Source organism: Nyctibius grandis, chromosome 11 (assembly GCF_013368605.1).
Source record: "Nyctibius grandis isolate bNycGra1 chromosome 11, bNycGra1.pri, whole genome shotgun sequence".
Classification (NCBI taxonomy): Eukaryota; Metazoa; Chordata; class Aves; order Nyctibiiformes; family Nyctibiidae; genus Nyctibius; species Nyctibius grandis.
In genome coordinates, this window is record NC_090668.1 from 13789019 (window position 1) to 13812103 (window position 23085).

The 23085-nt window shown below is 45.6% G+C and overlaps 1 protein-coding gene across 1 annotated transcript in view; it reads left to right on the forward strand.

Moving 5' to 3' along the window:
- Positions 1–18876: 18876 nt before the first annotated feature.
- Positions 18877–23085, forward strand: part of ATOSA (atos homolog A) — a 49304-nt gene continuing 45095 nt past the window's right edge. The window contains exon 1 of the mRNA XM_068410706.1: positions 18877–19081. Coding sequence (XP_068266807.1) covers positions 19066–19081 — 16 coding nt within the window. The 5' untranslated portion in view covers positions 18877–19065. The remainder of the gene's footprint in view (positions 19082–23085) is intronic.

Sequence of the window (23085 nt, forward strand, 5' to 3'; positions counted from 1 at the left end):
TACTTACACATAAGCATCCTACCACGTGCAATTTTTTCTATTACTACAGCTGCACTGCTCCTGGCTCTGGGTTTTTAATGCTGACTGGTAGGAGCTGCAGCTCTGCTGCTGCGTTCTCTAGGTAAACCCATGGGGCTTACCCCAAGCACCTTTTATTCCCTCCAACTCTGACGTGTCCAGGGCCATTTCTGCTGTGTGGTCTCTTCATGCTTTTCCACTTCTTCCGCAGCCAGGATGCTCTTGATGCTACCTCATCTCCTTTCAACCTGCAGCCACAGAGGAGGGTGTGGACTCAGCCCTGGAGCAGCCCTGCCCTGAACAGGTAGGAAGGAGGTGCCCCCAGTGGTTATCAAGGATCTTTGGCTTGTCACAAGCTGCCTGCTTGGTCCTCCTCTCCTTCAGCCTTCTGGAGACAGTCTCCGTGTGGATTTGGGGGGCTTTTCTGTGCTGGATTCACAGAGTACAGCCACCTCAGCAGCTCAGGGCATTCTTAAGTGTGTCGCACAGGATGAACAGCAATGCCATCCCAGTGTGCTGCAGGCTAGGAAACATCCCAGGGTGTCAGGGGAAAGGGGTGAAAAAGACCAGAACCTCAAGCATTGAGACTGGGGGTGGTATTGCTGGACTGCTCCAATATGCATCGCGCTTCCCAGCCTTACTGCAAAGTGTACAGATCAAAATCTGCTGTGGGAAGGCTCTCCGAATTATGTAAAGTGAAGGGCTCGAACCAGATGAACGAGGATGAGCCTCAACTAGTGGCAAAACCTTCCACTTGTACTACCACACCCCAGGCCCTCACCTTCTCTTCTCCATCCTGTGCTGTTCGCTTGGGCAGCAGCTGAGGCAGGCAGGGGCAGAGCTTTGTCTGCAGCCCCGAGGGACCCCTCCTGCCTTGCTGCAGCCCCTTCACTTCGGCCCACTGGGACAAATCCTGACTCCACATAGATGTTCATTTGCCTGTACTTTGACCTCTGACTCCTTATAAAATGTGTAAGTATATTACTAAAATACAAGTAGCTCCACTAATTCCCTTTTAAACAAACCTCTGTGATATTTGACACTTCTAATGACAGACCTAGGGCTGCAGTTTGGTACTCTAAAGCCACATTCAAATTGCCTTTTATTTTGAAAACCTCTTTTATGCAGGAAAAGACAGCAGAGGTTTCCTGGATCTAATTTAAATCCTGGATTAGATGTTTCTTTACTCTTTATGGTAGTGAAAGACTGTGGTGGTTAGATTCACAGGAATAAGGGAAAAATTGTCATATTCTCAGCAGTCACTGAAAACAGAAAATGAGCCGTTGTGATTCACGTTGGAAAACACCAGGCGTTTCCATTGCCGAGCTCAGCAGCCTGGAAAGGGCGAAGCCCTGGCAGAGCCTGGCTGTGCCGGGAGAGGGCAGGTACCCTGGGGCGCACATGGCCACCCCGCCGGCAAGGGCTCGAGGTGCTTGGGGGGACCCTCCACAGACATGCCTCTGCTGCTCTGCCCAGCACACACCTGAGCCGCAGCACCCTGGCGCTCCTCTTAAGGAGGGGGTGTATAAAGCAAAAGTACCTGGACTTTTGCAGGAGAGCGTGGCTCCCAAAAATGCACAAGGGGGTTGGTGTCATGCTGAAAAGTATAGGGAGTCCCCACCCCAAACCCATGGTTCATTCCTGGGGCATCACAACTGGGAGATCTCCTCAGGACTCCCCTGCCCTGCCCTGAGAGCCAGGCTTGGGCTGCCTGACGTACAGATGGTTTCTGTTGGTCTGTCCCCTTGTCCGTGGAGGATTCCACGCTGCGCTAAGGCAGTGTGGAGTTACCAGCAGGACTGATTCCTCCAGATACCGAACTTGTCTAGATCACTGGAGTCCCAAAGTGAGTAAACAAGATAAGAAATCTGCTTAGGAAATATTCTGGATGAAAGCCCAAAGGAAAAAACTTGCTGAAAGTGTTCCTTTAGACAAGAAGAAAAAGCTGTCGTCTTTCCTTTTTGTGCAGCCCTTGCCCTGCTGCTTTGCAAAGGTGCGGGGAGACTTTGCATGTTTATTTTGAATAGGAACACGCAGATGAGAAGGTGCAGATAACGATGGAGGTAGAACCAGCAAACGCAGCAGTGGGAAAGCACAACTCTTCAGAGTACTGAGGAGGAGTGAGGTGCTTTGGGGCCTGATCCATGCTGCAGTTAGGCAGAACGACTGCAGAAGGAGCCTGGGTCTCTGCAGCCGAGGAGGAGCTCCCACGGGCTGTGCTGGGTGCGGGTCAGGCCCTTGGCAGACAGAAAGGACGGGCTCCTGTCTGTGCCATGCCAGCCCCTCGCTGCCAGGCTGGGGATGATGATGCTTAAAGCCATTTCTCACTGAAGGCACCAAGCACACTGCGGGGTGCTGGGAGCGGGTGGGAGCCAGCCCCCTGCTTGGAAGGTGGCAAACAGCAGTCTGCAAAGAGGAAAGGCTCCTGTGCGTGGGCTGCAAAGGGCCGCGGGGCCCAGCAGCTCCCCAGAGACTGAAGCTGGCCCTGTCCCAGGAGCAGGTCCGTGTACCAGTCCCATGTCCCCGCCCGCCACCAGCCCCTCCTGGGAAGGCAAAGGGCTGCGTGGAGGGGATGGCTCTGCTGGGCCAGGAGTGCAGCATCCCTCCGGGAACGGCTCAGAGAGGCGGTGATTCACGAGTGGAAGGTGCAAGTGTCAGGCCATAACCACAGCCCCAGCTCTGCCAGCAAGCTTGGAAAAGGGGCTGGATGTGGATCAGATGTTTTAGCAGGCTCCTCTTTATACAGCTGGTATGATCCAAACTCCTCTGATTTGGGTACGGAACCTTTTGCAATGAGTTTACATCTCTAATGATGAGCTTATATTTTATTTATAGGGTTTTTAAAGACTATAAAGTACAAGCCTGGCTGAAGAGCGATCCTGTGGGGTGCCGGGCTGACCCTAGCACACGGTCTGTTCCCCGACCCGTCCTGTTCCATGGAAGTCCTTTTCAGATGTTCGCAGGAACAGCTTGCCTTCAGATCGATGTGAGTGGCTGCTCCCAGTTTTATGAGAAGTCTCATGAAAACCAGCCTTTCCCTAAAGCCTCACCAGCTAGAAGCACACACATGAGAACTGTAACTTTCACTTGGGGGGATGCTTTGAGCTGTCGTGTTTATTGTGAAAATCAGAAAAAATGACATGATGGTAATTCCTAAAAACTTCAGAACCAGAAGGCACGTAAGACATGCCAAATCTATTGGCTGTAATTCTTTTTAATTGAAAATCAATGCTGTGAGTTTGGAGGGTTTACTTCATGAATTTAACATTTGCGATTAGTAATAGTTTTCTGAAGATAGAGGTTTGCACGCACCTCTGGAGGGGGAAATTAGGGTCCAGGGCAAGGCTGACTGCGAGCATCCAGGCTTTCAACTGACTTTAGTGGGCTTTGCATCAGATAGGTGTTGGCGGCTTTTTCAGCTCCACTCACTTGTAAAGGAGGCCTACCCAGAGCAATTAATTCACCAGAAGTGTTGTTCACAACTAACAGAAATTATATGTTCCTTATATTTTTAATTAAACTATATATAATGTTAGTAATGACGTATTATCTATATATTAATTTAAAAGGGTAGTTTCGATGTAAGGCTTGCTTATGTAGGATCATCTGTATGAGGATATGCATTAAAAACAGATTTAAAATCCCTGAAGTGTTATACAGTCCTGCTATTTCAAAGCACTTGACCTTACAAGTGCTTTAGATTGATCCTTTCTTATGTTTCACTTATTTTCTTACATTGTGCCTCACTTGGCAAACACTAAATTGCAGGAAGTCATGTGCAATAAGGGACAGAAACAAGTTCACTTTATTTGGCTGTTAGTACTGCCATTGGCATGACAAGGAAGAGAATGACAGCACCTGAAATGCTAGAGGGGACCCTCAGCTTTCAACTAGGGACAGGCTACCTCAGCTCAGGAACATGTGCTCCTGTATTCCTCTGCTGGGGTCATTTTAGCATTTGGTCCCTTTTTCTCAAGCTCAGTATTCACTTGGGAGCCTGGAGGTTCCTCACGTTTGCTGTAGCCTCACCACATCCTGCAGGAAAAATGCTGTCTCTGGCCCAGGCAGGCACCCACTAGGGGTGTGTGGGTCCCTTGGGTGACGGCTCCCAAACAGGTGCTTCTCTGGGGCTGGGACAGCCCCCGCGTGTGCCCACAGAATAAATCCCCAGCTTGGGCAGAGGTTTCCAGGTATTTCTAGGACAAGAGCAATGTTACGCTGGAAGATGATGCTGGCTACCTGCAGAAGGCCTGTCTGAAAAGCCATCCCTCCTGGGCTCTCCAGAGAGAGCCCCCCAGTCCTTGGCACAGGCTGGGTGCTGTTGAGGTACTGGGTGCCTGTGGCTGGGTGCAGGAAGGGGGTGGCCCTGTCCTCACTGCCTGCAGTGATGCAGCTGGGCACCCCAGAGGAGTTTGCAGCCTGCTGTGCTCTGAGAGGCAGCCTGGGCGCATCTTCAGGATTGCAATAGCATGGTTAGCTCAAGGGCACATCTGGAGGAGTATCTGACATCCAGTGTCTAATGAGAACCTCCTGGACACTGACTGGTAAACTGAGCCATGGGGGTGGTGACATCAGTGGTCACTGTGTCTCCCAACCCAAGGGCCTTAGGACTCCCACTCATGTTCAAGCTGATCTAAACAGATGAACAGTTATCTCCTTCCTACGCAAGGGTAGCTGCTTCTGAGTCTCTGCTGTTATTGCCTGGTGTAGTACCAAAAAATCGGAGCTGACTCCAGTCTCCATGAATACACAGGTCTAAACAGCAGCATCTCCACAGTTCCACCAGGCTGCCTGCAAATAGCCATTAGACCCCTTAGGAAAGAGAGAATAGAACACACATGGTACTTGGACGTAGGTTTACTGCCAGGTTTGTAAGGGTTTGAGCCCAGAAGCATGGTGTGGTTAGGTACAGAGCAGGTATGTCACTCCTCAGCGAGCTGCCAGCTGCCACGAGCCCTCCAGCTGAGTACCAGCCCTAACTAAAACCTAAGATCACGTTTGAACCTTCAACAGCCAAACTGGAGATGGAAAGGCACATCTGTGTGACCAGAGGTAAGCCAGGCAGACCTGGGAAAAACAGGATGGAAGAGAGACACCAAAGAGCAGGTCTGAGACATGATGGCTGCCACTGAGCTGTGTTGGGAAGTCAGAGCAGGTCTGTGATTAGATCTAAACAGAGCTGAACTGTGTTCAGAGCCCTGCTGCACGGGGATTCAACCAGAGACAGAAGCCTGAATCATCAAAGATGTTCACACACTAGAAATACCACTGTGTGCCGTAAGTGTTGAAGAATTTCATGTTGATGTGCTCAATCAAAACAGCAGAGCCTGGCACTTTGAACACCAAACTGTCCAACATTAAACAGCGTGTCTCCATTGCAGCACGCTGACCGGCAGCAGTCGCAGAGGTTGGTGCCCCGCGTAGCCCTGCAGACCAGGCTTCCTGCTGGGACGTCACCTCCCAGGACTCATCCAGGCTCAGGTGACACCGCACCACGCAGGTGAGACTTGAAAGATGTGATCTTATTTTTAGGGAAAACAGTGGATTAAAAATAAGTTGTTCTTGTTAAAGAGTGAGTGATGGGGAACCCGTGGTGTTTTCCCAGCTGCAGAATAAATTGGCAGCGTGGCTGTAGCATCTTTCTTAGGCACTACTCCAGCAAAACACTTGAGTATGTGCTTAATTAAATCATGTGAGAAGTTTAAAGGGCTTGAAGCCATGCAGCTAAATACTTTGCTGGGGACTTAGTATTAATGCCTCAGTTTCCCTTCTCCAACATAGAAAAAGAAATATTTACTTCCCATGCAGAGTGCTGACAAGCTTAATTCAATCTTACTTGTAAAGTGCCTTGTGGGCCTTCGGGAAAAGGCGCTATAAAAATCAGAATATTATTCTACACTCCCTGGCAAGACAGCACTTAGCTTTATATATTATCCTCCTGGTGATACATCTCCCTCTGGCTGACAGCAGGAGCAATTAATGTATATAAATGGAAAGAGGCTGTTTAGAAGGCTTGTGCTCCGTGTAATCTGCAAACACCTGATGACAAAGCCGAATCTGACAAGATGGAAAAGCCAGTGGTTTTAAGGGGTTTTAGTGCAAAAACATGCAGGCGTGTGACTTCAGAGCAGCAATGGGAAAAGGCTGCTTCTCCAGTAATGTATTTTCTATTCCTCATTCTTTTTTATAGCCTTTGCTATTAATTTTTCAGATTTTTTTTGGTCTTTTATAAGTTAGCAAACTGAACTCTAACACTGCTCTCTTATTTCAAGTTTTTTTGATTGGATTGAAAAGAATCTGGAACCGACCTCAGAGGCAGACGGAGTTAAGTCAAGTCAAGGGAACCACTGCCAAGGAGAGGCCGGCGAGTGAAGCCAGCATGGGAGAGGTTAGGGTAGGGTTTATTTTTGGAAAATTCAGATTATAATTTAGAACAACCCTCTAATTGTGATTCTGCATTTATACCTGTTGAAAATACTGTTCAGGACAGAGTATCCCAAGCAACACACATTTCTCTTAAGGTTCTCTGGCACCAGTACAGCTAACACGGGTGTTTTAGACATTTTTAACACTCTGTCTTTTCATGCACTGAAATACAAGTATACTGTAATGCCTGCTCCTTTGCCAAAAGTGAGCGAAAAAGTGTTGCTTCAAAACATCTCCCCAGATAAAAAACAAATGACTGAAAATATGAAACTCTTCACTGGTAGCTATTGTGAATCCTCATTTCCTGCCTGTATTTCTGAACACTATATTCTGACTGAACTTAATGTTTTTTTCTATTTTTGTCTCCTTTCAATGACAAATGATACTTAAACTACCACATAGTAAACATCAAGAATCACAGCTACTCCTTTGGCATTTTTAATGTTTACTGTGTATTTCATTTGCAATATTATTAGAATGAAAATTAGTTTTAACAAGTTTATTGAATACCTGACAAAGTAATAGTAGCAAATCTTGAATGAGTGATTTTTTTTTAATTTTTTTTTTAAAGTATGAACTTTGGCAACTCCCTTCTCTGTTTGTGTATGTGTTCCTGCTCTGCCTTTCCAGGATACAACCTCTTTATGGAAAGAATATTTCCTCTTCTGTGCTTGCTGCATGTGGCACACAATGGAGCCTCATTACTCAACACCTACTTTACGTGCCATGAAAAATAAATAATTAAACATCATCTATTCCAGTAGGTAAATACTGCCTTTCTCACCTGTGTGCACAGAGCAGCCAGTGTTCCACGTCTGGCAGCAATCTCCCCTTCAGCTTCCTCCGAGCCCTCTGGCATGAAACCCTAATGTGCTGACAACACTGTGTGTCACCCTCGGGACTGTCCTGGGGCAAAGGGGAAGGGGTCAGCTGGGAAAAGAGTCCCTACCACCTGCCTGGACTGCTGGGTCGGAGTCAGGGGGGGGGAATTTTATAAGCAAACGACACGTCCGTCACTGTTGCACACCCTTCTAGAGCTATAGTTTCTACATGTGCCAGGCTGGTGTCCATTTTCTGATCTGCCCATGGTTTTACTCTAGTTCAACCAAGCTTGGTTTTATGACAGCTGACATGGTACACGGCCTGGGAGTTTCACACAAATACTGCAGAAGGATGAAACGCTGTTTAGCTTCCATTGAAAGAAGAAATGCAGACCTACCTACCTGGGATCCTTTGTCTCCAGAGTTTTGAGGTCAGTGCTGGCAATGCTGCCTTGGCAATTCCTAGCAACTGTGGGTAAGAACAGAGTTTGGGGGACAGTGAGGACCACCACTGTCTGATCAGAGCTGATCAGTCTTGCTCTCCTGTCTGTTTATTTTAATCCATAACTTAGTGTGCTTTCCTCTTCTTTCCTTCACCTCTGGTTTGCCTATTTTTCTCCTTGTAACTATACTACTGGAATTATATACTCCCTTACCCCAGAGAAGTGCAAGGGAATCTCTGAGTTTTCTCTTCAACACAAACTGTAGCTTCTCTGCATGCTGTGACAGCTCAAGTACTTTATTTTATAAACAAATTTCAGGCTACTTCTTTGCTAGATAATATGTATGTAAGGAACTGATCAACATCCATGGTACTCTTGGTGTTTGAGTAACGATGCAAAAAAAGGCCAGCCCTTCAATTTGGATGTCATTTCTAGATCACTCAGTTTGAAACTTCCAGTGAAAGTTGTTTGAGGGGCAGCGTATATCAATTAGATCGTGTGGCTCCAGCTTGTGTAATGAGCACAGGCTTAATCCCTGCTAATGCTGTACAAGCATTGTTGAGCCGGTGTTATACAACCACCTGGAACTGCTGCCAGGTAAAGCTTTTGGGCACCTACTGCACAGCTGGAGGAGACTGTTATCAGAAGGGGAAGTCCTGCAGTGCAAACAATAATCAGCGCTCCTGGTCAGTGCTCGAAATCTGCAGAGGGAAATGGAAATAAGAGCAGCCAGGTAGCAGTGAGTGGGTGCGTGGCGTAATGCGAGTGGTGGTGGTTGGTGGGGGTTCACAGGCGCTTCAGTGGCACCCTCGGTGCCTGAGCTGCTGCAATGTCTGTGTGAGCCCAGCTCACCTCTGCCATGCACGACTGAATGTGCCTTGGCTATGGATGGCTGTGGTTGCCAGAGCAAGTTTCCATTGCAACCAGGACCCAACCTTCCGATTTTTAAACATAAGGGAGGTTAATCCAGAAGGCTGATGACAAAGCAGCGATGAAGATTTGGTGCTACAGTGACCAGAGACATGGAGGAAGCAGAGAAGAGTGACTTCACACAATTTGTGTCTTCACAAGTTGATGCTATGCTAGGGCTTCAGGAAGGCACCTGCCATAAGTTAGTGACCTCCTAAAGATGCTGTAGTCTATGGCAGCCTCCTGAGACGGTCCAGAGCCCAGGAGCTCTGTGAATGTATCCTCTTCCCACCTTCTCCACTCAGTCCCTTTCCTGAGCAATATATCTGTTTTTTTAAAAAGGCGGGGCAGGGGGAAGATTGCAAGTCTCCATATGATGCTGCTTTCATTCGCCAACAAAAATCTGAAAGCGTTAAATGTGCAGAGCGATGGACATGGTGAAGCAAAGCTGAGGAATGGCTTCAAATGGGCCATGTATTTGTTGCTGGAGCTTTATTGCTGACAGCTGATGACAGTTTGCTACTGGCTCTGGACAGTGGAAAAAGTTGTCTCAATGACAGCAAACAAACAGGACAAAACCCTCCCCTAAAATCAGATCAAGGAAATGGACTCTTAGCATGATGGGTTGGTTTTGAAGTATGACCCATGTGTGCAAATCCCACACAGACTGGGTGCCAAAACTGCAGCACTTCTTTGACATTTCAGTTAAGAAGGGGAACAAATGCGCTCTGTACTCATCTCTTCTTATTTTAAGCAAAAACAATTAACTTTGAAACAAGGGCTTTGATTGCTATCTCTCTGACGTCAGCTTTACATTGATGTAATTCTATAGACTGGTGGGATCATTGCTGATTTGCACTGGTGTAAGCAGGAGAACAATCAGGCCTTGTGTTTTCCAGGCAGTGAAGCTGCTTATGTTTTGTGCAAAGAAAGAAACTCAGTTAAAAAACTTAAAGGGAAAATAAATTAATCAAGAAATCCAGGAGCCAAAAGCAATATAAGCACAGATACAGCTACAACGTTCTAACCGTATCGCTAGTTTTAAAAAAATACCTAGCCTAATTAAGTAAAGATTGACTTTGCTATAAATACGTACAGCAATCTTTTTAATTTTCAAATTTTAATTGACATCCAAAGGTGAGCAATTTAATAACTTACTGCAATTTTGTTTATTTTTTGAGTCTACATACTATATTTTATTGCCTTTGAGATCCTTGAATGAATGTCAACTTCCCTTCCCCTTCAAATAATGTTATACAACATGAGAATAAATCAACCGTAAGGATTAAAATTATAGTTGATCTAGTGTGAAAGTAGCAAAGAAAGCACTACCCAATACAGCCCGAGTTGAAATCCTAGCTCTCTCTGTATGAAGGGAAGTTGACCTTTGTATATCGGCCAAGGATTTCACCACTGATGACATTGCCAGGCATGGATATATTTTTTTTTTTGCACAGCAAAGTACAATCAGCCCTTTCAGTGTTCAGCTTGTAATGCTCATTTTTTTAATTTTTTTTTTTTTTTTTTGCTATAGTTGCTATTATGCTCTCACTTTCCAGAGGATGTCAGACTCCTGAAAAGAGAAATTGTTTTGGTTTAGGTACCGTAAAGCTTACAAACACTATGCTTGGGGTGAGAGATGTAGGCTTGGTCTTTATCTGGGGAATTTTGGTGTATGAAGAGAGTGGAGATGAGCCCACGACTGATACAACCGACACTGCCAACAAGTGAGGTGAGCCACAGCATTCTTCACTATGGACTGTACAATTACAGGACAGCAGCTAATGAGTGGAATTTTAGGGAATACTTTTTAGCTAAAAAAGAAAAAAAAAAAAAAAAAAGAACAAAAACTGGCAACCAGAGACACCTGAATCTGAGTAATTTTCAGATTTCTATATTCAAAAAAATCAGTCTTCATGACTATGTGCAGCCATTTCTATTCAGTGCAATTTCTATTCAGTCTTTACTATTAACACGTAGTATGTGCCACTAAATGGCCATGACTGTATTAAAAGGGCTCGGGCTAGTAACTAGGCAACTAAATTTTTTTAGAACGAGGCCATGGCAGTTTTGCAATAGATCTGGTATTTACCTAATAAGCCCCAACTCACTGACTACTTTAGTAAATAGTATGCAACTTCTCTTGTAAACCATGCGTGTGGTTACATTAAATATTGCCCTGTATTTAACAACGTGCTACTTTCCTGCCCTGCTCTCTTGTAAGTCTAGTAGGAGTTGTGGTACTAATTTAGCCTGGGTGGAACTATAGGCTGGACTTGTTGTTCCAGAAAGGTAATTGCTTCTTTACATAAACGAATTACCCTTTTCATTTATAGTGCCTGTGGAAAGTTGTCGGTAACTTCAATACACTCAGCAGTGTAGCTGTAGTAATTCTTTAATGTGTTGTGAACATGCTCACTGTGTCAATTTTCTCCTAGGTGCAACAGCTATGCTTGCAGGGTGAGATGTATGACAAGATGGCCCTTTGGAGGGATGCTGGCTCTGCTACACCTGTGGCTGCTGGACTCTTCTATGAAATGGGTACTAATGTGACAGAGGAAAAGCACAGCCTGAAGCTGGCAAGTCCAAAGGCCTGCCTGACAGCTGCTGAATGGGATGGCAAGTCTGCAGACAGCTGTGTAGAAAAATTTGGCAAAAGGTGGTTGTGTTACAAGCTCCAGATGAGCAGCCAGTAGCAATGGAGGCGCATGAGGGTAAAGGCTGCGAACGTGAGTCCTGTCGTAGATGAGAGAGTGAACTTCATGAACTCCTACCAGGTGGAGTTACACCAGCAACTAATTTGGTGCAATTACTTGTGTAGAACTGCACTGGAAATTATTGCAAGATAGATCAAGCCATTAGCAATAGGAAAACGGCATTGCAAAACTCCGAACACCTCCTTCCAAGTGTTATGCGCTCACTTTCAACTGAAATTAATAGAAAGAATATAAATGGGGTGCTTGGATTCGTGCTGGATCACTGCAACGAGTAACTGGGGTATAGATTCTGGATATACCTGCTCAAAAGTAAACTGAGAGTGCTGAGTGGCGAGAGATGACCTACATTGGAAACAGTTCTTGTGCTTCTATTTTCCCAAGAACGTATACTGTTGGCGATGTCTTGCTGTTTCTCTTGGCAAACGGGTATCTCTAGCTTCTGTCCAGTGAATGTCAGGGCTTGCTGTTGCTACAAAAACTTCAATTTTAATATGGAAACCTATATATTTTCTGATTAATGTTTCCATCAAGCTTAGTCCTGGGTAAACATTGTGTAATGTTAGCGTTCATCAGTGAACTTGCACAATCCCCTTGAAAAAATATTGAAAAAAAAATTAGTTTCCAGTCTAGAATGAATATTACAGCCACAGAAAAGATTTTCTATATAAAAGAGAAGAATTTCCCTCTCTTTTGGAAATTAATGATCTATTCACAAGGACATTGTTTACTTTTCAGTGCATTACTGCCTGATTAGTCAAGTGCTGATGCAATGAAAGTTAACTGTTGCAATCTTACTGAGTAGGTATCCTCTTAGATTGACATTTATACAGAATGCATGGTTAGTCTTTTTGTAAAGCAGAACCTTTACGTGTCTTTATCTTTATCCTTCTATATTTCCTTTACCACTAGTCACCACTTCAGATGAGACAGCACTATTCTCTTTCAGAGCTAGTATCTAATTATGAGTTACTAAAGAAGAGCACAAGATTTATGAAATACCATTTTAGGAGTTGCTCCAAACAGAGAAGATTATACAAGTTACTGTTTCCAAAGTGAGTTATGGAAACACAGGAAGGGCTTAATTTCTGTTGGCAAGAAGGCCTGACTGCTAGACCTCAGTCTCTGGAAGAGTGGCAGAAGAGATTCCAGCCTGAGAGGTGCTAAGCTCCTGTCGCTGCTGCCAGAAGAGTGAAGAAGGCACAGGGCATCCCATGTGATTGGGGGAACTTGAGGAGCAGCACAAGACAGGGACCGGGTTGCTTCCAGCTAAAGGAATCTCCTGTACGTAAACAAGGTTTAGTAGCGAAGTGTCGAGTCCAGGAAATTATTTCTGGTGAGGAGGATAAGCTTTCCTTTTGCGAGGAGTGCAATTACTGCTCTGCTGTTCTCATAGTTCCCTCTCAACTTAGTCTTGGCTCTGTCTCCAGTGGGAAAGTAATACTTGGAAAATAAAGGAATTTGAGAGCACACAGGGAAAAAAATCCCCAGATGTCATTTTACTAATTTCAAAAAGTGAATTTAGGAGGTAAGAACATTATAATAACTATATATTTTTACTTGGAAAGGGCCAATTAGTAGTGAAATTAAGCAATGGAGGTTTTTTGTAGGAACTGTTTGAAAAGAGAAATCACTGTAAGTTAGCGAACACCAGGGTCTAACAGTAGAGCACCTCTTGATTTACATTTGTTATGTTTGTTTACTCTCTTCAAAATATTTAGCACCAGGACCATGATTTGTGTATTTTGAAGAAAGAAAGCAAAAATATTTCTTTTCCTACTCTGTCGCAGATCCTGATTTTCCAGTCATGGGACAGGTTTCCTGTAGAAGTAACTCCACTGACTTAATTGACGTGATTATACCAGGGAGAGCTGATGTAACAAGACAAGAATCAAGCCCATAGGCCAAAATTTTCAAAAATAAGTATCTAAAATGAGGTGCTTAATTCCATAATTAGGAACCTGAGTAGATATGGGCTGGTTTTTAAAAATGCTGTGGATTGACAAATTCTGCTGAAGTCAATGGGATCTGGAGATGATTTTTCCTTTGAAAATCAGGCTGTTTTATTTAAATGCCCAAATATTGTTACAGGCTAGTGTTGGACATCCTGGTTTGAAGGTTTTCATTTCCTATCCATATGTGTAACTGCATCAGTACACAGAGTTCTCATCATGTAGTACTCTGTAGAACATGAGTATAGCCCATCTTGTCAGACTTTCTGATACAACAGTGTGTTTGGGGACTCAAAAGGAAAAGATGAGATGAATTTCCTTTCTTCTCTTTGATCCTGAGGCAAGCCCCAAATGTAACTGAGAGAGGCCTAAGGGCTGTTCAAAACTATGCTGGTGAGAAGCTTTGTGGAAGAACTGCACGAGCTGGAGCTGAACACAGAACAAACCCTCCTCCGTGATTCCCACTGGCAAGGTCTTCCTGCTTCTCAGATCAGTGTGAAACGAAGCAAGTGGAGGGACTCTGGAAGCACTGCCTTAATGCCACTCAGGTATCTCTGCATGACATAATGAGCCACGTTACCTGATAACTGTAGAGATGGGAAATGTAGTTTGGGCATTTTTAATGTATTTTTGGATCTGTTTGGGTTGATGCTACTAAAACACTTAAATCTAGATATTAAATGAGGATGAATGGGGCTAAACCATATACTCAGAAGTATTGGAGGCTGAAGCCAATGGCGGTAACACAAAGGTAGGCATACATTTTAGAATAGAAGACAATTTTCTCAAGCTATCCTTGCTATTGTGGTTATAGGTATCTTGAGAAAGAATTACGATGAATTCTCTTCCAATCAACTAGACCCACTTATCTGTATACACTGATGAATTAAAAAACGAACCCAAACTAGTTATAACCCCTGAAACTAAACTTCTAGAACATATTGACATTTTAATTATATTGGTTTTTAATTCTCTCAGTTTCAGTAACAGCTGGCTCTTCTGTTCTTGCAGACTAATAAATTCCTACAAGCACATAACTCATTTCTATTTTAATGCTCTTTCCAAAGTGGTTACTGCTGGTGACAATTAAATTACAGCTGATTCTTCATAGGTTTTTTTCAGCACATCTCAAATTTTCTTCATTTCATACTGTATCTTCTAGTCTATTTCTGATTGTCTTCATCCTTTGGCTATAATATTCTTCCAAGTGTGGTGGCTTCATACCACAGAGGTGGCAGCCCTGTCAAAAGCAGTTGTGCCACACCACTTAACAGGCAGTAATTGTCTCCAGGAATCACAGGAATCTTGATCTGCTGCATCAGACCTCACTTCTTTGACAGCTAAAGCTGAAAAGACACGTGGGGATATAACCTAAAATACACTCTTTTCCAGCTTGCAGGGACCATGCCAAAAGTGTAAAGTGCTGAAGTTTTGAAAGAAAACACAGCTATACATTTATCTTTTTTTTTTTTTTTAAAAAAAAAAAACCCCTTCATTTCTATATTAACAAGGCTTATGTGACAACACTGTGTCATGCTGCCCCAAGTAGGGATTTTTTTAAAAAATCGAATGGCCAGTTTCAGCCAAGCTTCACACGTGGGTAGTGTTCATAAGAGAATAAAGGTCTGATGCATTTCAGGAGAAGAAGGAGGTAGAGCAGCCCTGTTAAGGCTTCCACTGAGAAAGAGGCTGCCATTGAAACTCACACTGTTCAACACCAGAGACCGTAAATGCGAGAGCTGCTGTGACTGCGCGGATGCTGCAGCCTAAGCTCTCACCTGTCTAGACACCAAAGTTAATCAACCACGAGAGACAAAGCCATAAGAAACCTGGTTTTGTCCCTGCTTGTGCTCCCAGAAGTACGTGTTGGTCTAGACTTGGCAGTGGGAGGGCAGTTAAAGTTCTGTTAGTGTTTCTAAGCTAATCCTGCTTTTGTGCGATGCGTAATGCACCCATATGCTTTTCAGATGTTTTAACTTGATGTCCAGCTTCTGAGGTCAGAAATGCATTTCAGTACTGTCATTGTTCTCAAAAAAATTTCCAAGTATGTGTAAGTGAATTCCCATGGTTGAAGCCCCTTATGCCATATTTTCTCTGTGTATTTATGCAGTGTTCATCATTCAGTTGGTGACTGGGAGGAAAGTTATGAGTTCAAGGTCATTTTTAGCCATTTTAGCCAAACTAAGCCCACAAACTTGTTTGGGATGTTTATCCTTATTTTGCTTTTAATATTATATGTGAAATATTGTAAAATTAGATGTCTCGAATAATTCTCAATTTTCTGTTCTGCTTTTTTCAGATGTTATACATCTGTGTGGTCAAAAGAGAAACCATCCTCCTTTGTCTAAAGTGAAGCAGGACCTGCAACATGTATCTCAGACATGCCTGTTGCTCTCTGGGTCCAGAAATGGTCTGACTCAAGAGGGGAAGCTGACCCTGAAATCTCCTACGCAGTCGTGTAGAACAGGAATCTGCACACCAGAGCTGGCTTACTTTTGTCATATCCCTTAGAACTTTCCTTTTATTTTATGGTAAGTGGCTTTCAGGCTGGCACCTACATTTCCCATTGCCTTGAACTCTTAAGAACAACCACGGAGTAATTGGAAACTGTACACTTACTATTTGGCTTATTATTTAAGTCAACACCATGGAAAAAGTGCTTTGAGAAAGCATTTTCTTGGAAGTTGGACCTATTTGTGTCTGGTGAGCTGCTTAAAAAAGAAGTGCCAAAGTGCAATTAAGACTTTAAAAACTATTAAAAAATACTGTGTGAAGCATAACAGTTAAATATCTACAGTTGTAGTTAAACAGTAGAAAGACAGATTTGATTTTGACTGCAAAACCAATATTAGAACAACCTACAAACTAATTTGCAATGTCTTACAGCAACAATTAGTGGCCTAAAGGATATGACTTTTCATTAGGATGACTGTCACTGGTAGGAGGATCTGACAGGTGGCTGAATCATGCCCAGTGTAGTCATGCTGAGCTTCACACATACATACATCTACAATATTTATTGCTCAGTCACATTCCTCCTTTTATAATTCTGCATTGCCACATTTGCAATTACATTGCATCCGGCAGAGAGCTCTGAGATCTGTAATTACCGAACACAGCTACAGCAGTCACACAGCAACAGAAGTGACACTCATGTACTTATGAGCGTAATATCAAAGCACTGCAGGTGATACCCTCCTACTTGCCTGTGCATTTCAGCATATGACTGAGAGGTGTTTAATGGACGGTTTCTTTTGTGAAGCACCCTCCCAGTGTAATGATGTACAACTGATAAATGAGGGAGGGAAATAAGTGCAGTTCATATAAGCCAAACAGCGTAGAATTGAGTTGTTCTGGAATTTTACATTCTTTGCAATATCTTCAGTGGCTGCTCAGCTAGCTGTGAGAAGAGGGTGGCTACGCAGATCCTAGGTGTATATGCATCCACAGGGATCATGGCACACCAGAAAGGATGGGGAGTTGACTGACCCATGCACATTGTACCCCTATAGAAGAGGCAGAAGACGTGCATATTTATAAATCATCTTGTTGTAGGGAGTGAGTGCCTCCCAAAGGGTTCAGTCTATAACATGGAAGTGTTTGTAAACAATAATCACAGTGGCAGGGAATTGCCAATGTAATGACTGGAGGTGCGGTGGTGTCTGTGTATGTCCCAACTACAGGATCACATTAAAGCAAGAGAGGCCTGTATCATCCCATCCATCTTTTCTGCCTGAGTCCAACTCAGAGCAATAAGGCTGGCTGTGGAGCTTTCCCTGGCCCTGGTATGGTCTCCAGGTGAGCTAGGATCTTCCCCTGAGAGGGGAAAGACCTATGGCCTCTACTGTCACAAGGCCATGACACCACAGCCACTGTAGCCTGCACAGATCTGGGCCCCTGGTGAAAGAGGGAGCTCTATCACCACAGCAGCTTGTGCCCCCATTTTCTGGGGGGCAGCGTGCCAGCACCCCGCCAGAGAGGGCTCAGGGCACAGAAAGGGCCGCAGCCACGCGGAGGTTCGCCTGCAGCAGCCTCAGTTCCTGACCTGCTTTGCCAGGCAGCCATGCAGGCCCTGAAACGAGGGACGGCGCAGGCCAGTCCCTTTTGGGGAACTTGAATTTCTGCTGGATTAAGGGGGTTGTGTAACCACACCCCAGCTGACTCCGTTGTTTCTCCGCACAAAATAGTTATCAGTGTGAAGTGAGCCTCAAGCACAGCACTTCTGGGCAGGACAGTCAATGGGCTGTGAGGGGAAGGCATCAGGGCAGCGGCCTCCCCCGGGGCCAGGAGCGCACACGAGGCCTCCTCCCCTCCTTCGCAGCTCCTCTGGCCGGGTGGGGCGGCTGGGTGGGGGTCACCACCTCCCGCGGACCGGGCAGTTCACACTCCGAACCACCGCTCGCCCCTGTACATATATAAACCCCTACAGCGATGGGCACGCGCTTGTACGAAAACACGGGGTCCGGGGTGAGAGCACCTGTGCAGCTGTACAGGGCACACGGGGAGAGCCGGGAAGCGGGTGACAGCAGCGCGGGAAAGGCCCTTCGCGGGAGCGGGCTGAGGGGCCGCGCCAGCCGCCGCCGGAGCCGGGTGAGTGAGGGGCCGCCCTCCTCCGCGGGACGGGAACATGCCTGCCGAAATACTTGGGGGGGGAAGGTGAGGGGAGGAATGCCGTTTGGGTAAACCGACGAGCCGCAGCGGGGCGGCGTGCCGCCAGGGCAGCGGCGGCCGCGCTCCCCGCCGGGCCGGGCCCACCACCGCCGGCAGGCCCCAGCCGCGCCGGCGCTCTGTTGCCATGACAACCGAGTTGCTCGGCGGGCGCGCAGCCAGGCAGGAAGTGAGGGCAGCGGATTGGCCGCCGTGGGGCACGTGAGGCGGGCGAGGGGCGGGGCCGGGCGGTCGGGCCCGGCCCGGGGGCGGGATGAGCGCGGCGCGGGGCCCGGCGGTTCCGGCGGGCTGTCGCCGCGCTCCGCCCTGTCGGCGGCCGGCGAGGTGGCCGAGCGTTGCGGGTCTGCCGCGGCCGAGCTGCCCTGCCCGCCGCTGCCGGGCTGTGATGTGTGTGCCCCGCTCGGCGGGAGGCGGGGAGTGCCTGGCGGAGAGGAGGGGAGTTAGTCAGCGGCGAGGAGGAGGAGGAGGAGGAGGAGGAGGAGGAAGGGCAGGAGGCAGAGCCATGGAGAGCAGCGCTCCGCGGCGGCGGGAGGCGCGGGCCGTCTGACCGGGGCGAAGCGCGGGGCGCACGGCCCGTCAGCCCGGGCGGCAGTGACGGGGCCGGGGATGAAGGTGCTGGGCAGCCTCCCGCCGCCAGCCGCCGGCCGGTGACGGGGTGGGGGCCGCGGGCCGGGGGGGCCGCTCGCTTCCCTCCTCGGGGCAGGCGGGAGGGAGGGGACTCCGGCCGGGGCTGCCATCGCCTGGGGCCGCGGTGACTCAGAGCCGGCGCGGCCGGGGGTGAGCCGAGGTCTGTTGTTGTGGGATTTTTTTCCACGGCAGGTTATAAATAGCCCCGCTCGGCGCCGTGTCACGGAAGGACACCCCGGCCGGGCGCGGGGAGAGGCCGCCGCCGCCGCTCAGCCTCCCCCGGCCGGCCGCCAGCCTGCCCGCGGCGGGCCCAGCTGCCAGCGGCGGGGTCGGGCGAGCCCCCGGCGGCGCGGCCGGCCTCCGGCTCATTGTTTTCACACGCGAGAAATAATTAATATCGCTAGCTGGAGGCGGCGACAGCCAGGCTTCTCGGGGGGAGCGGCAGAGCACTGCGGCTCCTGCAGACCTCTCCGAGGAAACAGAGAACATGAAGCCGGAACGAGGTAAACGGTTTATCGAGATATTTCTTTCTTCTTTCGTTTTGTTTCTAGGATTAGAAGTAGCCTGGTATTTTGTTTCGGTGTTATCGCCCTGTTTCCTTATCCCCTTCCCTGTCATTTTGGGGGATGGGAGAGAATCCAGGTACTCGGGTTCAACTGGGCAAATGCCAACGGCACCGTGAAGGTACCCTCTGGAGGCGGTGAACAGCCTGGTGTCCTGCCTGCCCCTCGGCTTTCCATTGTCTTGGTTGGATGGAGGGGAGACAAACACCGCAGCAAACTCATTTTGCTGTGGGAATGCTGCATTTTGTGTGTGAAATACAGTCGGCTTGTTAGCACAGAGCTGCAGTGCTGAGGCGAGAGCTGCTCAAAGGCAAAGCGGGCATCGGCAGACAATGCCAGCACAGGCAAAAAAATGTTACAGTGTAGCTGAAAACCACCCTGAAAATAACCATAACTTCCATCTGTGGTGTTTTATAACCTGACAGTGGTTTTTGTTCCAGTTATGAAGGAGGTGTCTGATAACAAGCATGCTGAAATATTATTTTTTCACGATTATTTGGTTACTGTTTTATCTGGATTACTGACATCTGATTCTACAGAAAAATAAAGTCGACTGTCTACGTATATGTTTATAACACTTTAGCCCTTTTGCAGTATAGCAACAGCTGCTGATGCCCCTAGAGTTGAAAATATGTCATGACTTCTATTTTGATCCACATGAGCAGTGATTATTGATTCCTGTTAGTTAAAGCAAGGTTATTTTTTAAACAAATCTTCTAAGTGATCATCGTAGAATTCTGAGTGTTAATTAAAAAAATTACTTGCTTAGATATTTGGGTTTCTTAAAAGTTTGATGATTATATTGCTTACTTGGTTGCTTTCTGGTTTAAAATCACATTCTTGTGTTATAATCACTTTGGTGTTTTGAGAAATGCTTTAATACAGCTTAGATAGCCGCGTATTAAATACTAACACATGACATACACATCTTAATTAGGTTTGTTAATGACGTGTTTGCTAATAGCAACACTGCATAAATGACCACTCAGGTGGATTTCTTGTATGTATATGCTGCAAGGATTATATGGTGTGACAATAGTATAGAAATGAACATAAACGTATGCATAAAATAATGGGGTTTTAGTATTAGGGATTTGAAATGGATTTTTCTCTTTGCTTTCCTCCTTGTTTCTTAATTGCTTAAACCTTCACCTGATTGTTGCGGCAAGGCAGGTTGTTCTTAGAATCTCTTTAGATTTTAATATCAGACCCTGAAGTTTGAAAACTATTTACTGTCAGGGTGAAATAAAATTTCAAAATAGCCAGGTAGAACCCAAGTCAATATTTGCAGCTTTACAATGTTCCGCTGTAGCAGTTCAAAACCTCTATATGACCTTTGTCTGTTCTTTTCTTCAATTTTTAGGCAGAAAAAGTTAGAACATTGGAAATATTTTTAGTTGCTGTATGATAAGTGATCAGATGCCTTTTTTTAACTGGTCTGATGTAGAGGGAACCAAATTTGTAAAGAAAGCAAGTTTTCAGGTTGTTGTGGTGTGGTGTTTTGTTTTTTTTTTTTTACCTAAGCTGACAGTTAATAAATTGAGATTTCTATCCTTGTAAAACGTCTGTCACACACTGGGTGAAACCCTTCAGAAGTAATGTCCTGACATTCTTTTAAGACAATTAACAAAAATCTTGAAATAAATCGTTGATCTTGCCAAACATTGGAGAGCATCTCCAGCCATTTTAGTAAATACATGTAGCTGAACTGTGTGCTAATGTAATAGAGCAATACTGCGCACAAAGGGGGTTGTGAAAGTGCTGCCTAAATGCCACATGCAGCCCACAGAGACTCTGAGGAGACACGAATCATGCAAATGTTTACATGTGCTGCTTTCTGCATAGCAGCTGCACCACAGGATACAAGCAGTCAAGTGTGCAGTCACCTGCTTCCAATTGTCGCAAATTAATAGCAAAGAACAGGGGAGAAGCAGACCCCTCAGCTTGCCAGTTGTCATTTTTCTACAGGCTCCCAAAATCCTGAGTAGACTGCAAATCCGCACACCAAGTGAAACGTAAAGAAACAGACTTAAAAATACTTGAAAAGTTTTGGGTTTTTTTTCATTCTTACAAATAATTAGAATCCATTTGGAGCAGAGAGATGTAGTTCTTGTAGTCAGAATGAAGCTTAAAACTATACTTAATAAGATTGGAATGTCCAGGCATGTTGAGAGAAGGTATGGTTTAGCCTTTGTCACGCTACCAGTAAGATTCTTGTTATCACCAGCAAAAATGAGTGGTGCGGGAGAAGAAAGGGGAGATCTAAATGTGCAACCACTTTTTAATAGTGGGAAATGTAGAATATTTTAATTTAAGGAGGTGAGAGGGATGAGCAGAAATGAAGAAAAAAGGGAGATTTGGCCCTAAGGTACTTACCTCTCTTTATAATAAGGGAAATGAAAATTACAGATACAAACATGCAATATATGAAAGCAGGATGGAGGGCATGGAATGTGGAGTGTTGCATAGGAAATCCATGGAGCAGTTTTGCAAGTGGGGGAAGAGGTCTGAAAGCGCGGGTGAAAATATGGACTTACTCCTTTGTCGTACAAAGGCACAGGGCATTCACAGGTCATGTCTCATGAGCATCACTCAGGCCTTACCCATCAGGTGGGGCGTCAGTGTGGAAGGGCAGTGGTTGCTCTACGCACATTCACATAACTACCTCTATACCAGGTCTAGAGAATGCAGTAACTGAAATACTGGCGGCTGCTGCTTGGCTTTACCTTTCCTGCACTGCTGTTCTTAAAGTGTTGAAGCATCTTAAAATACAGTGGTCACATTGGTTCAGGCTTCACCAGTACCAGTGAGAAGAATGATTTATCTCCCTTTCTTCCATACAGTGTTCTTGGAGTGATGTATGAGTTCTGTTTTTTTTTCTCTCTTTCTGCAGTAACCACATATCAGTTTACCTAGCTTTGATCCATGGTATCATCACAATTTCGTTTCTGCAGTACAGCTGCCTAGTCAGCTGCTTCACGTTGCATGTTTGGACTGCTGTTTCCTTTCTCAAGTACAGAGCTTTGCTCTTGCTTCTATTGAACTTCACTCTAATGACTTCTGATCACTTTGCCCGTTTATTGAGTTTGGAAGACAGAACTAGACTTCGTAGCAACAGTGCTTGCAAACTCTTCCAGTTTAGCTTTGTTCATAAACTGCATAAACACACTGTTTCACCATCGGAGTTAATGAAAACATTGCATAATGTCAGGGTGATAGCTTGCTGCCAAACGCGGAAGGCTTGTTATGTACTCTTAGAGTACACTTGGTGCACAACTGGAAAAAATCTTGTGGTTTCGATGAATCTACAGTATAGTCATTTTACTGTGGGAATGTTACAAGACATCAAAAGTCTCACTATAGTCTAAATAACTCAGTTACTGCTCCTTCCTCCTCCCTCCCCCTCACTGCATGAATGATCAGTTAAAGGAGGAAGACAGGCTTGTTTGTCTCTAAATGCATGCTGGCTGGTTTTTATCGCCTTATTATAGTCTTTTCTTACTTCTTTATTACCTTGTTTTGTTTATTCCTCTGCTGTGTGTTCTCCGTGTAGAGACTATTCTGTTTTCACTTACAAATTAAACAAAAAGCAGTTGTCTCTTACTTTTTGAAGGATCAGTTCCCTCCTTGAGATTATCCTAATTTGAAGAAATGGTTTTCTGTCTGCAAGAGAGGAACAATCAGTCTGAAGATTGCTTTTTCTCTTCTCCTTCCTTCTTTGCAAGTCAAACGCGTATATGTGCCTCTGGGTCTGTTTGTAGTAAGTGGGTTAAGAGACTTTCTTCCACCTTATTTGGTGGTTTGGTATGGAAAGAGCTAACTCTTTGGGTTCAACAAAAGTCTGTTTACTAGCTCCTGTTGGAAACATAGCTGAAGGATTTCTGAATGTATCTGTGAGGAAAGCTGGAGGAGAGACTAATAAAGATGAACTGTTGATTGAATGC